This window comes from Molothrus ater, chromosome 5 (genome assembly GCF_012460135.2).
Source record: "Molothrus ater isolate BHLD 08-10-18 breed brown headed cowbird chromosome 5, BPBGC_Mater_1.1, whole genome shotgun sequence".
NCBI lineage: Eukaryota > Metazoa > Chordata > Aves > Passeriformes > Icteridae > Molothrus > Molothrus ater.
The window spans coordinates 15334404-15348292 of record NC_050482.2 but is presented as its reverse complement, the minus strand read 5'-3'; the positions used below and the strand labels follow the sequence as shown (position 1 = coordinate 15348292).

Here is a 13889-nt window from a genome sequence, read left to right as displayed (position 1 = left end):
ACCCATACAGGAACACTCGATCAGCTGTCTATTACATGTTTTAGCAGCATAACCAAAAAAATAACTCACAGAACATACTCTTCAGACAGCCAGTTGACAACATACTTTATTGCCTACCAAGATCTGAGGTTTGACAGATATTATTTGCAAAACTCTACAGAATATTGTACTGACATCACCTTTTTCATCAGAGTCAGAATCTGATTCATCTGAGCTTTCAACAACTTCCATATCATCTTCATCCTCATCATCTTCCTCTTCTTCATCATCATGATCACTGACTTCCTGAATTTCCTCCTACAAAACATACAGACATTAAAGCACTCCACACTTTTCCATGCCTCAATAATTTTTGACTATCACTGTGAAGCTGCAGTATTTACCTAGCACATTCCTAATTTTCTTTCTATAACCTTGTAAATCTTTAAACAGACAATGAACAAATAAACAAATTCTTCTAAATACTTACTCCTTCCAATTCATTATTCTCTCTCTCTGAAGTGCCTTTTTCATCTCTTTTCTCCTGCTCATTATCTGTGTTATCCTCCTTAACACTAGTAGAAGAGGCAGACACAAATTATTCACAAACTGAAATGGCAGGTTGTTTCCCATCCCCCAAACACCCAAAGGTGTAATTCCAAATAAAGATGAAAAACAAAGTGTAGTTAGAAAAATGTAAAGGGGTTGGGCATGGGTAAAACACAACTTCCAAACTCTGCAGATAATAAAATAATGTCCAATTACTCTTAATCTTGGTTTGCAAGGTAATAGTAATGATTAGCACATTGTTCCAGCATACTGCACAACTGGGACAATCAGAATATACATCTCCATATACTACAGCAGTACTCATTTTGGCATGGAAGTTGCAGTGTACCCAGAGTAGCTTTTACAAAACAATAAAATAACATTGTGTGCAAGTACAACATACATTACAGGTATTCCTACACTTTCAAGCTATAACAGAGCCTACTCTACTTAGAATAGTCTTAATATTATGTATAAACCTTAAACAATATCCTAATTTATTGTACTATAACCACGCTTTTGATTAGTTATCTACTTTGACATAAAAGGAATGCTCAAAACAGTCACTGATACAACAATAAATAGGGTTTACAGCAGGGGTTTTTTTTGTTTTGTTTAGTTCCAAATGTTTGGTGTATTACTCATTAGGGCAAGTTTTAACATTTTTAAGTGCACATTTAAGACATCACATGCAAATAGAAAACAAAAAAAATCAGTGGCACTCTGCAAATTTTCCCAGACCAGGTATCAGTCCCTCTAGTGCTACATATACAAAATCCAAAGTTCTAATGGATGGCAAGTTATGACAGAACAGGGCCAGACACCATAGGGGGTACTAATGAAAAAATGTGGGTAGGACTGCATAGTGTGGAATCCACCTCAACTAACATCAGCTGAATAAAAGTTTGGCAAGTTGTGCTGTCACTGATCAGGCACAGAAACTAGAAATGCACATCTTCCTCCACTGATACCAAGAGGAGCTCAGATTCAAGATCAAACTCTTGGGGCAAATCCAATACTCAGTGCAGGGACAAGAAATATACAGTAGACTTGAGACACTATGATTTGGTAAGTGACACCTTTAAAACAGAGCTTGAATCTAAAAAGTGCCTGTTGAGTAGCATAGTGCTGTGTACATGTGATTTTCTGTTGTATTACTTTTTAATCTGTTCAATGCTAACTGATTCCCTTCTGCCCCAGTCATTACCAGTTATGAGCTGACCACGCACAAAGCAAAAGCTTTTGTTTGGATCATCTGAATCCATGCAGCAGCTGGGGATGCTGGAATTTAAAAATCTAACCAGATTTGTACACAAAAAATGCCTGACAGGGAACACTGTGTCACACATTCTCATTTCCACAGATTCTCATCTCCCTCAAACCAGAACAGGTTATTAAGCTGAAAGGATAATGGATCTTAGCTGCAATCCTCATGCAAATTGAGACAAACCCCCAGTTTCCCTTCCACTCAGTACAGAACTAACCACTACAGAGAATTTGTGTTCTGCCTAACAAAGGGGAGAGAGACAGAAGAAGGAGAGCCAGCAGTTCTCCCACATAGAACTGTACTGCTTAATGTGTGTGCTACTGGTCTGTGGATTCACAGCAGCTGCATCAATTCAGTGGGTGTTTTATTTGAATCAAAATAGACAGCAGAAAAATAAAAACTCCTTTAGTTTCACTTTTAATCATAATATAGTTCTCTTTTTAGAGCCCTCAGCTTAACTGCTGTCTGTGAATGACTATTCATCGACTGGTTTGGCTGAAACAGAATGGGAGGAATGATCAAGGCTTTCGTCACATGTTTTCAGACACCAAAGCAGGAGACTTGACTGAGCTGTGATGGTCCAAGACACTCCTGATCTCACATGCCAAAATTATTATTGTCATATACTGCCTGCTAGACATTTCATACTATATGTGCTACTGCACCTTCCTCCTGCCTTTCATTTCACTTAGGCCATGCAAGAAAGAAAAAAACTAATTCCCAAAGGTGCCACCTCCACAAAAAAGCTTGCTCAACCCTGTGTAACTCCAGAGTCAACCTCAATTCCACAAGAGAGATTTCTTCCAGTTAAAGCACTAGCTGGAAGTGAAAACCCAGAAAGAATCCTGAAAATTAACTACTCCTGCAGTACCTCTGAATCTACCCAACTTCTTTTCATGTATGACAACCAGTTAATTGAAATGACAGGTAATTAAAAACCTGGGAAATATTCCAACCTTCTTTCTTCTTGACTGCTTTCCTCAAGTTTCTGTAGCCTTCAAAAGCACGAGGTACAGTATTGGAAGGCCAAGCCAATGAAGGACAAACCAGACAGTGAAAAGCAAAAGTGATAAGAAGGTAAAAAAATGATATATATGAGCTTGCGGAGATTAAAATGAAATTTTAAAAGATACCATCAAGAGACAACAAGTAGTAAAAAGGCAATACATCCTGGACAGTTGGAAAGTAAACAGAAAACAAAAAAGAAGCATGTGTAGGTTAACTAATTTGCCACTGATAACAAGTAAATTCAAGTTACACTAAGGAAGAAATTTTAGACAATATATTTAACTTTGCAAATTATTTCTAATAATGTATTAAGAAAATATCTAGAAAATTCTAGAAAAAGATTTCTCCTCTTTCTCCACTTAAAACTGGCTGGTAAAATACTGAAAATTGCAAATACTCCCACAGACCCAAAGTCATATATTCTCAGGAACATATCAGGAAAAAAAAACAATGCACTAGTTTTATATATGCTGATAACATATTGTAATATAAAGTAGGAAAAAGAAAACTTTTTAATCATTACCTTATTAATATTCTAAATAATATATTCTGAATATAATCAATACAAAAAAATCTTCAAACTGCATTCATGTTTTTGTTTGGGTTTTGTTGTATGTTTTTAAATAAAAAGTAGAAAACTGCAGCTTATTTTTCTGGGATTCAGAAAGTACATGTGAATAATTTCTTGTTATTTTTTAATAAATTAAAAAAAAACATGCACCAGAAGCAATGAGATGGAAAAACTGTTAGTATTCTGTCTGCACTTTTTCCTCTTGAATAAACGTGGATTTATCAGTAAAAAAAGTCTGTATGACATATATAAGAATAGAGATGGCTTAAAATTCATCAACTACTGAAATTCCTCATTTCCCATTATGACAAAGTTTTAAGCAAGAGCTTTTACTACCTTTTCACTTTAAGCTGCCTACCACCTTCCTTTGGTGTTAGCTAGGAGCTAGCAAGCTGAACCCCATTAGTAACTTTCATCACTAGTTTAAGGTTAGGGGAGTCAAAAGAAAACAGTCAGAAATGGTTACCAGGTATGGTACAGGGTTAACTAACCACTGAAAGCAATGTGGAAGATTTGCTCAAGGCCTTCTAGTGGGTAAATCACATTAAGTCACACTGTGGGATACTCCAAACAGTAGGCAAAATATTACTGCTGTGTAAACTGCAGTAAACTGTGTAAACTGTTTCAAATAAACTTCATGACAGGTGCTTATTAAAGCTACAGATATTTAACACTACAGACCTGCTGCTCATTCAGAACCTTGCTCTTAGACCTTCAGGCTACCTCACAGCAATTTAAATAAGTTGTATGTATTTAAAATTATGCACCTTTTGTCATACTGTCATACCCAGGAAACAAAAGACCAAGAAAGGCAGCAGATGGGGCAGAACTAGTAGCCAGGCTTACCAACCCCATTTTAATGGAAAAATGCTAGTTAGACAACTTGAAAGGAAGGGCGACACTAAAGAGAAATAGTAGAATAAATGTAACTAAGTGCCTACAGAAGACAGAATTATAACAAAGAATCCCCATCAAACTGCATGGCAAAGTATCTTGTGCATTATATTAATGTGCACACTGCCAATTCCTGAAATTTCAATTTTATTAAAATTGAAATTTCAGGAATTGTTATTAATTGTTCAGTTAATATTGAAATTTATTAAAATTATTATTATTGTCATTAATTGTTCAATTAATATTGAAATTTATTAAAATTATTTTATTTTAATTATTTCCGTGATATAGCCTTAACACAGACTTTTCACTAATTGGACAGAAGCACTCTGCAGATAGCAAGAATGACAGTGTATAATCCCTTTAAATTCTAACATTTCTCAGCATCTAAGGAATTTTCCTCCCAACACATGCACCTTAGAAATTTCTAAGTATTTATTACAAAGCACTCTGCAGATAGGCCAGTAGTTAGATTCAAATCTTAGCAGCACTTTGAAGAGTATGACCCCAATTTATAGAACACAAGGTCCACTTTAAGATGAAGCCATCAAGAGGCCACTTTCAACTTTATTTTTCTACAGCTCTCTAATTCTATAATGCTAGGATTAAAAACTGACCTCAAAAACAATTTATGCTAAGTAGTCCCTACTTTCGGATCAGACTACTTGGCCATCCCATCACAATATTATTTTCTTGGTGTGAGAAAGTATGACTGGCTTTCAAAAAAAAAAACAAAACAAAACAAACCACAAAACCACAACCTAACAACTGAGGCTCTATCTAAGCATGCAGTTAAACGCATGCTTGCTTTTAAAATGTGTTAAAAAATACAAAATCAAATATCTTTGTTCCTGCATTTACAGTTAAAGGGCATACTGAAATGCTTGGCTGAAGAGAGGACAGAACATTCTGCTGATTTTATTTAATACTTCCATCTTACCCTCAAGTTCCTATAAAAATGAGACAAAATCTATCACAATCCCCCTAAAAGTCTTGAGTTTCCTGAAAAATGATATATGCAAAGAATCTAGTTGTACTTAAAATGACTGTTCTCTAAATGCATCAGACATTTGTGTGGTGAATGGATTTATAGATACAGGACCTAAAATTAAAGATATGACTGATCCTCATCTACTTTATACTTTGACTTTTTCAAGCTTAAACTGTTATTGCTTTACTTTGAACTTGTAGAAGTCTGAAGGACCATTATCAAAAAGAGTAACAGATTAGAAGCATGGAAAATTTCAACTAAAACTGAGAGATTTCTAATGGATGCAAAGTCTCTGAGTACACAACGCCTTGCTGTGCTAACTGCTATCTGTCAATTTCTATGAGGATTTTAGTAGATGAGAAGTTGGACTGCAAAAAAAACCAGCAAAGCAGGATGTTGCAGAGAGTTAGGAAACCTCAAATTAAAAAACATTCATAGAAGCAAAAGATAAAGCAAAAGAAGCCATTTCAACAGCTACCAAAGAATCCCCAGCTATTCAGAATATCTCTTCTTCAGAAAGCTGTTTCAGTTTTTACATAAGAAATGTATAAGTTTTTTAAACTTCTCTTAAATTTCAGGTGCATTTTAAAAGAAATTTTTAAAAACATCAAAATTTAGAGAGAGCACCTGTGCTTTTATCATTGTGTATAATTACATAGAAAAGTTCATTACAAAGGAGACACTCAATCTACAGGTACTGCACACTTCACTGGAAGAAAAGATGCAAAAGAAAAAACTGTCATTTCAGCATGTAAAAGGGTTTGAAGGAATAGCAGTTTAGGGTCCAAACCCACACAAAAAGCCTTTTTAAGTCTCAGTAATTAAAAAAATAGGCCTTTTTACTAAGAAAGAGAAAACAAATAGCATCATAATTCATACACCACCTCTTTTTCTTTTTCCTTTCTTTTTTTTTCAGCTTTTCTAGATCTTTCTTGGCTATATCTAGAATTTCCATTGTCTCTTTCTCTGAGGAAAGCACAGAAGCAGAAAATGCTGATGGTCCACCAAAGTACGTGGCTCTCGATGAGGCTCTTGACAAGCTGCGCCGAAGATTTTCATTCACTGCTTCACTTTCTAATAATTTTGCTCTTAATAAGAAACAAAACAAGGAAGAATTGTAGACCATTAATTACAACTCTTTCCAGTACATGAGGTGCACACTCTTTTGCCTCTGTAACTTCAATGCACTTCATTCTGTCTAAAAAGAAACTAGAAAACAAGGTGAAGTCTAAAAAATACAATGTAGTAAATTCCTTTAATTTCCATATATATATATACACACACATGCTTTATGAATATAGATAGTATATGAAAACTACACAAAAGCTCTAAATGTAAACTGAGAATAGGCCCAATAATTTTTTGCATGGTACATATCTAAGACACAGATAAAAGCATCTAACATATTTAAGAGTTTTTGAATTTTAAAAGGAAGTACTTCTTTAAAAAAAAATTTTTTAAACAAGTAATTTCTCAGTGCTGTCATTTTTATATGAGGTTATAAAGGTATAAAAGAATCGTTCTAAGTTTTACTGTCCTTGGTGCAACAATATTAAGTTATCACCATAATTTAGGCAACATTCTACTCTCATTTCTATTGTCAGTTTGATCTCTAACATTTTACATTTTTGTGTCCAAGAGCAACAGCAGATGGTCTTAGAAGCTCTACTAAAGACCACTCTCCTAAAGTAATCCCCACATAGGAAAACAGCTGAAGTATTGCTAACACTTCTATTATTTTTTCAATAAAAATTGTCTGAACACATATAATGCAAATACCTGAGATCTTCAATTTCCTTGATATAGTTATGAATCATGTTGCTAATTTCTTCATTTCCTTCCCCTTTGAAAGAGAGGGAAAAGGGGAATGAGGGAAGGGAAACATTGAGAAAGGGTGGTAACAGTATAAATATCTGAATATAGCTACTAGGCACAAGGTACCAGCAAAGGGAAACAGTTACATGGGCTACACATGTAAATCTTAACTTATTTGTAAAGTAGCTTTTCTTCTTAAATTGAGTTACATTTTTTGTTCCTCTCTCATGTGATCATCATACGTAACTTGTTTTCCATATTAGTGCATTTTAACAATGCTTAAATCAAAATTACTTATCTGGAGTTTAATTTGGAGTCAAATTAACTTGGTCTGGTTGTTAAACCACCACAGGGGCTAAGCATACAAATAATTCCTATTCAAAAACATTATTTCATGTTTCCTCTTGTTCACATTTCTAAATGGATGGTCAAATCAGAGTACCAAACTATTCCTATTATTAAAAAAAGACTCCAGAAACAGAAGAAATAATCATATGGGGGCCTATCCCTGCCAAAGCAGGTCCTACATTGCTAATATAAAGGCATCATTTTATTTCAAGGGATCAATGAAGCAAGGAAATACAATGAAAGTTCATGAATTTATGAAGCAGTTTCTGCACATTCACAGCATACCTGTCCTGGCTAGCACTTGGTTGGCCTGATCACTCATAAGCTGTGTTATTCTGGCTCTAAGAGCATCAATAGTCTCTTGCATTGCTTTAATTCTAACACGCAGGTTGTTGTTTTCTGTTTGCAGCATTGCATTCTCATGGAACATGTCATTGATGCTTTCAACGCCTTCTTCATCTATAATCCTTTTACCCTTCAAGAAAGTAAAAATATTTTATTACTAGTCAAGGCTGACCTACACTTAAAATTCTAAGTTAGTAAATGCAATCCACACATAACTTAGAATTCCAAGCAGACATTCGTAGCACAAGACAATCCCTCAAAGAGTTTAAAACAATGATAAAGGAATAGTTTTCAAAAGACTGATGTCTGGGCCAACACCTTAGCATCTGGGTTTCATGTAATTCCCTTTAGTCTGAAATACAAGTTCTTGAAGAGGTTAAAAAATGAGAAGATAACTCTTTATCAAATCAGAACAGTAGCTCAAGAGCAAAAGGTGATCCTGTTTGGTTATGACCTTTATTGCTCAAAACACTGAATAAAATTCAGGAAGAAACAGGCATGAGTATTTGTCTTATATACGTGAGACTAGATTTTTAAAACGAACTGTTTTAGCCATCTAGGAAGTTTCCAAAAGCAATACACAGTAACTGTACACATTCACTTATGCATCAATCTAAGTTGTGATTTGGTCATTTTTGATTTGGAAGTGACTCTCTCATTGCCTTTCAAAAAGCAAACAGCATGCATCATCAGTAATTATCACTGACATTTGCTGACATCTCTTTTTTTGGGGATACGATCTACATTTTCTAAAAATATCTGGTAATCACTGGAATTAAGTGTTGTTTATGTCAGGGCTGCTTTTCCAAAGTTTTTAGCATATGAAGTGGAAATAGTCAACAGGGGAAAAAAAACAACTGTGGAATTATAAGCATTTTAAAGCAGAAGAAATCCTAAGAGGACAGACTTACAGTTTTGTATTCCATGAGCTCCATCTGTAGCCGTGCAATCTCACTGCGCAAAGCATTTATTTGTTGGCTGGCCCTGTCCTGATTAACCATCACCTTGTTCTTGATGTTCCGTGCCCGGTTGGCGTACTTCAATGTGTTCAAAGTTTCCATGAAGTCTCGATCTGAAGGGCTCACACACGCTATCATGAGCGTTTGACTGCAAGCCAGAAACACAGGTCAGCATCAGACACCAAGGGGAAAAAGAGCAGAGAGCAGCTAACAGGTCCTCAGGCACAAGGTGAAACAAGAGTAGCAGCTTCATAGTATTTTACTTGACTTTATATTTTTTGTGAAAATATTTCTAGCTCACTCCAAACCATGAACCACAAAGGTCAGCCGGTGCTACAGGTGCTATGTCTTTTATCTCCCTAGGGTAGGAGATCCTAGATCATTACTTGTTCCACACATGAAATTGTAAAAGCAATTAATGAGTGTTTCCAGAAATGTTTCTCAAATTACAATCAGTTTGCCTAATCATACATAAACTTAGATTAAGGAATTTATAGTCAACCTAAATTCCTCAACAGTGATTTGGATCATGCAGCTGTCAGGACTGATCCCTGAGTTGCTTAGCTACTTCATCTGAAAGATGCCCAAATGCTCATCTTACCTGTCCAGACATGTCTAATGCACCTGTTCTCTATCTATTCCAAACTGGCGAGTTCTCCACCTGCAAATTACCTCCTGTTCTCCAACAGAAGCCCAAAACTAGGGCTTACCCTTAGCACTCTGTGTCTATAACTGTATTTGTATACATTTCATAACACTACTGCCTAGAGCAACTTTCTGCAACAAAAAGCAGCAGGACCAGAGCTCTGGGCCCAAGACGGCTATGAACAACCATGCTTCTTTCAGCTTCCTACAACATCCCCTAGCCACCCCATCACGGGATATTGTTGCAGGATGAGAACACATTCCGTGCTCCCAATGAAAGATAAAGCAGATAGACCAGCAGGAATCAGTAGGACAAATGCAGAAAAAAAACCAAAATCATTTTCAGTCCAACCATCATTCAACAGGTTCCTTCCTCAGTTCCTCGAGCACACTCATTTCATGTCAGGTAAAAGCAGCCTAGAAGGTCTGAACCAGAATTCCAGCTGCAGATCACTCTGAAGTTGCATACATTGCCTAAATTCTCAACAAAAAGGGCAAAACACCTGCATTTGATGGATTGAGTACACTCCTGCAAGTTTTAAAGGAATTTGCTTCTCCATTGTATGTCACAACTTGGATAGTTAAGTTAGGAAGAGTGAACTGTCTCTGGGGCAAAGGAGCGTTATCTGCATCAGGCAGGCTGGATTCTGATCTTCACTTTCTATAATTTCAGACTAAAACAAACAAATGAATCCCTGCAACAACTCTGTGAGGCAAACAATCATATTCACCATACACACTGGGAAGCTAAGCTAGAAAGAGTAACTAGCCTGGGTCTACCAAAAAATATTCACTTTCAGAAACTCTTCCTCAGTCCTCACCTGTATCTTTGTGCCAGTTCTCCAAACTCTTTAGTCCTCAAGATAAGGCCATGCAAGATTGGGAACAAATTTTTTAATCCTGACATTGAGAATGTGCTTACTTTTCTAAATCTCAGAAGACTGGTTCTGCCTTGTGCTCAACTTGAACTCCAGTTTTCTATCTGAACTGTAAAATGGACCAGGGTTTTTTGACGCTGTTCTACCTCCTTTATGTCACCATTCTTTAAATCGCTCCCCCTGCTCCTGAAGTTAGGAAGGTTTTAATTTTTCATATTATACATTTAACATCCCCTTTATAACACCAATGCTCCATATTTTTATTTTAATAATTCAAGAAACATTAATATTTAAGTGCTGCTTCAGAACTGTTACAGCATTATACTTAAAATAAGGATTATTGTCAGAATAGTACAGTGATACAATGTTTTCATCACTGTTAACTCAGGATTTACTACAACCTAATCCAAATCCTTACTAGTAAATTTCTGTAAGTATTTGTTAAGAGAGAAACAATAATGTGGACGGTTATACCTAGAGTGGAAGTTGGAGGGCTACAGAAAAGGCATAAAGAAATCTAAATCTGATTGTCCAGAAGAAAAAAACTGCAATATTTGCTAAAATTTAGCTTTCCAAAGTATTTTGATTGCCAAAGCCCAGACAAGAAACCATTAAAAATGTGAGGATTTTATATATAAATATATATGAAAAAAATCTTCCTTAACAGCAACATGCTGATTTGAGATGTCTCTGCATATATGTCACTTACAAAAAACTGGGGGGAAGGAAGGCATCCACACAAGACTCATCAATCAGAAAAAAGACAGAAGGAATACATACAAGTACTATTACAAACATTCTGGGGCAGCATTTGCCATCTGCACATTTGTGCTGGTTTTGGCTGGGATAGAGTTCATTTTCTTCACAGCAGTTGGTTTGGATTTGTGCTGGAAACACCTGCTATGGGTCCACGATGCAGATATGTTTGAGCTGCTGCTGAGCAGGGCTTTCACAGAGTCAGGGCCTTTTCTGCTCCTCAGGCTGCCCCACCAGTGGGTGCACAAGGGGCTGGGAGGGGACACAGCCAAGACAGCTGAGCCCACCTGACCCAAGGGATATTCCATCCCACATGGAATCGTGCTCAGCACATGAAGCTGGGGTAATGAGACAAAAGGGGGGATATCCAGAGTGACAGCATTTGTCTTCCCAAGTCACTGTAAGGCATGAGGGTCTGAGACCTGCTTTCCTGGGAATGGCTGAACACCTGCCAGCCCATGGGGAGTGAATGATTTCCTTTGCTTTGCGTGCATATGCGACTTTGCTTTAGCTAACAAAGTGTCCTTATGTCAAACCCTGACTTTTCTCCCTTGTGATTGTCTCCCGGGGCAGGGAGGGAGTGTCCGTGCGGGGCTCGGCAGCCACCCCCTCGCACGCTTAATAAACTCCGGGACTGCTCCTGAAGAACACGGGGGGGAGCCGTGGAGCTGTCGGACGCGAAAATATTTCAGAGTCAAAATAGTATTTCTACAAAAGGCCGATTTTAGAAGAGTTTGAAAAAAACATGCTCAGTAGCTGGTGTATTTAATAAAAAAATTAATTAAGTGCTTTTTGCATTTATTTACAGAGAGCTTAGCAGAACTATGCTGTTGGATTTCTGCTGATTTGTTTGTATTTCTGGAGTTTCTTCCTCCCTTTTGCACTTTTGAAAGTTTCTAGCCCTTATTTTACTTGTTGTTCAGGCTCTTTCTCTCACACTGCAGCGCTTCAGCTTGTTACTAAAGCTATAACTCTCTGAAGAGCATCACAACAGTTTGAGAATTTTCCTCCCCTTCTCCCTACTCCTTTGGGTAAAAACTTCCTACCCTCCCAGACACAGGAGCCAGGTGTATTGAATCACATAAAAAACCAAGAATATTACCTTACTAAAATATACTCAGCTTTGGTCCCTCTTATATTTGTACATGTTAGCATTACAAAAACAAAATCTGACTTATTTTAATAAATTTGTTAATATTTGCTTATATAAAGCCTTCAGAGGTCAAAGCTTCCCTTCACTGTATGCTCAGAATGTATACAAACCCTGGTGAAAGACTACTTTGTTTTTATTAGGCTGCAATCCAGCATCAGGTAATTGAACAGGTGCATCATAGGCTGAGATACATAATCTTTAAAAAGATGGAAGTGACTGTGGGTGGTAAACTGACTCCAAGCTCCTGTGCATGGCAGTCAGAGCAAACAATTCACTGACATTTAAAGAATAAAGCAAGGACAACAACAAAAAAAAAAAAAAAAAAACAACCTCTAAGGGAGAAACTCATCACAGCTTTAAAATATGCTGTAAACAAAATCTACATCTACCATTTGTACTATCTACAATCTACAGATATTTTCATGGGAAGAATTTGCCTGAAAATGGTAACTTCTAAGTAACCTGAAGCTTCATGTCAAGTAAAATAACAATAGCACTGGAAAGAATAACACAAAAATCCTTGTTAAAATCTTTCTCTTCCATTGACAGCATTATTTGCACGAGAATTTATCTCCAGAATCTTCCTTGAACAAGACTTTTATTGTCATTTAATATTCATTTTACTTTCTGCAGATTATGTTCTCATTCATGCTCATTCACAATGAAATACATAAAATGTTCCAATTTTCATACCTGTTTCCCCCAAGAGAGTCTTGAAGCAGCCTTGTAAGCTTTGAATCTCTGTATGGTACATGAGTTGCCTTCTTGCTTTTATCTCCCAGTGCACTAATTACATTGCCAAGTGCAAGCTATAAAACACCAAATCACATAACACACAAGTCAGAATCAGCTCCTGTGTAGTTTTATATTAAAACACTATAAATTGGAGTCAGCATATTGTGAGAAAATTAATATACTCATGACAGGTAGCATAAAAATATTTCTGAAGATTTCTGTATTTTACATTTAGGAATTCTTGTGTTATCAACAGTGCATTGGATGACTTACAGTCTGGCACCTGGAAGTGCCAAAGTGCTTAGCACAATTCATTTTCACATGCACTATTAGTATCTCATGTCAGTCACAAACTCAAGTTGGTACTACTTAATCTAAAAAATATTTGCTTCGGATGACAATTAAAGTTGATCTCTACCTCTAACAGTAGCTATAATTTCTTTAAAATTAATTTTATCAATCTGCTTTATGCTGCATTTAGAATAAAATATGGGGTATTTATATGAAGGAAAAAACATCAGAATTTAGTTCTTCTACAGTTATAAAGCAAAAAAGTCTGATAATGATTTCAGCATTTAAGACTTGAAATTGAAGGCTTGTAGTCCATAGCTATCCTGTTCCATTACTAAAAGGATCTAATGCTTGTTTATAAACAATTAAACATTTAGCTGTGAAATCATTTTTATGTGGAACCACACACACTTCAGTCAAACTGAAGGATTTTGCTTTAGGTGGCGCCCTGTACTGCAAGGTCTTGCTTTGGAAATGCTGCAGCTGCCACCAGAAGATGAAGAACTGCACACACCCTTTGAAGAATAATCACTTTCAATCTTTTCCACAAAACTGAGGGCTGGACCTCACTGTAAATAAAAGTTTCTATTAGTTACATCACACTGATTTTCACCTTCACGCACTTTATGTGTTCTTTGTTAGGACACAACTATGTCATCTAGATCACCCAAATCCTGCTGGCTTTGTGCTTATGTCAATGAAGAA

At 36.4% G+C, this 13889-nt stretch overlaps 1 protein-coding gene across 4 annotated transcripts in view; it reads right to left on the bottom strand.

Annotated features, from left to right (window-relative positions):
• KIF21A (kinesin family member 21A) overlaps positions 1-13889 on the bottom strand; it is an 86816-nt gene that overhangs the window by 33952 nt on the left and 38975 nt on the right. For 3 of the 4 annotated variants that reach the window (XM_036401815.2, XM_036401817.2, XM_054514800.1), the window contains exons 7-14: positions 12852-12967; positions 8679-8874; positions 7708-7897; positions 7039-7102; positions 6144-6347; positions 2752-2790; positions 470-554; positions 180-297 (exon numbers count right to left, since the gene is read on the bottom strand). In XM_036401815.2, coding sequence (XP_036257708.1) covers positions 180-297; positions 470-554; positions 2752-2790; positions 6144-6347; positions 7039-7102; positions 7708-7897; positions 8679-8874; positions 12852-12967 — 1012 coding nt within the window. The remainder of the gene's footprint in view (positions 1-179; positions 298-469; positions 555-2751; positions 2791-6143; positions 6348-7038; positions 7103-7707; positions 7898-8678; positions 8875-12851; positions 12968-13889) is intronic. The other variant, XM_036401816.2, reaches the window with a different exon arrangement.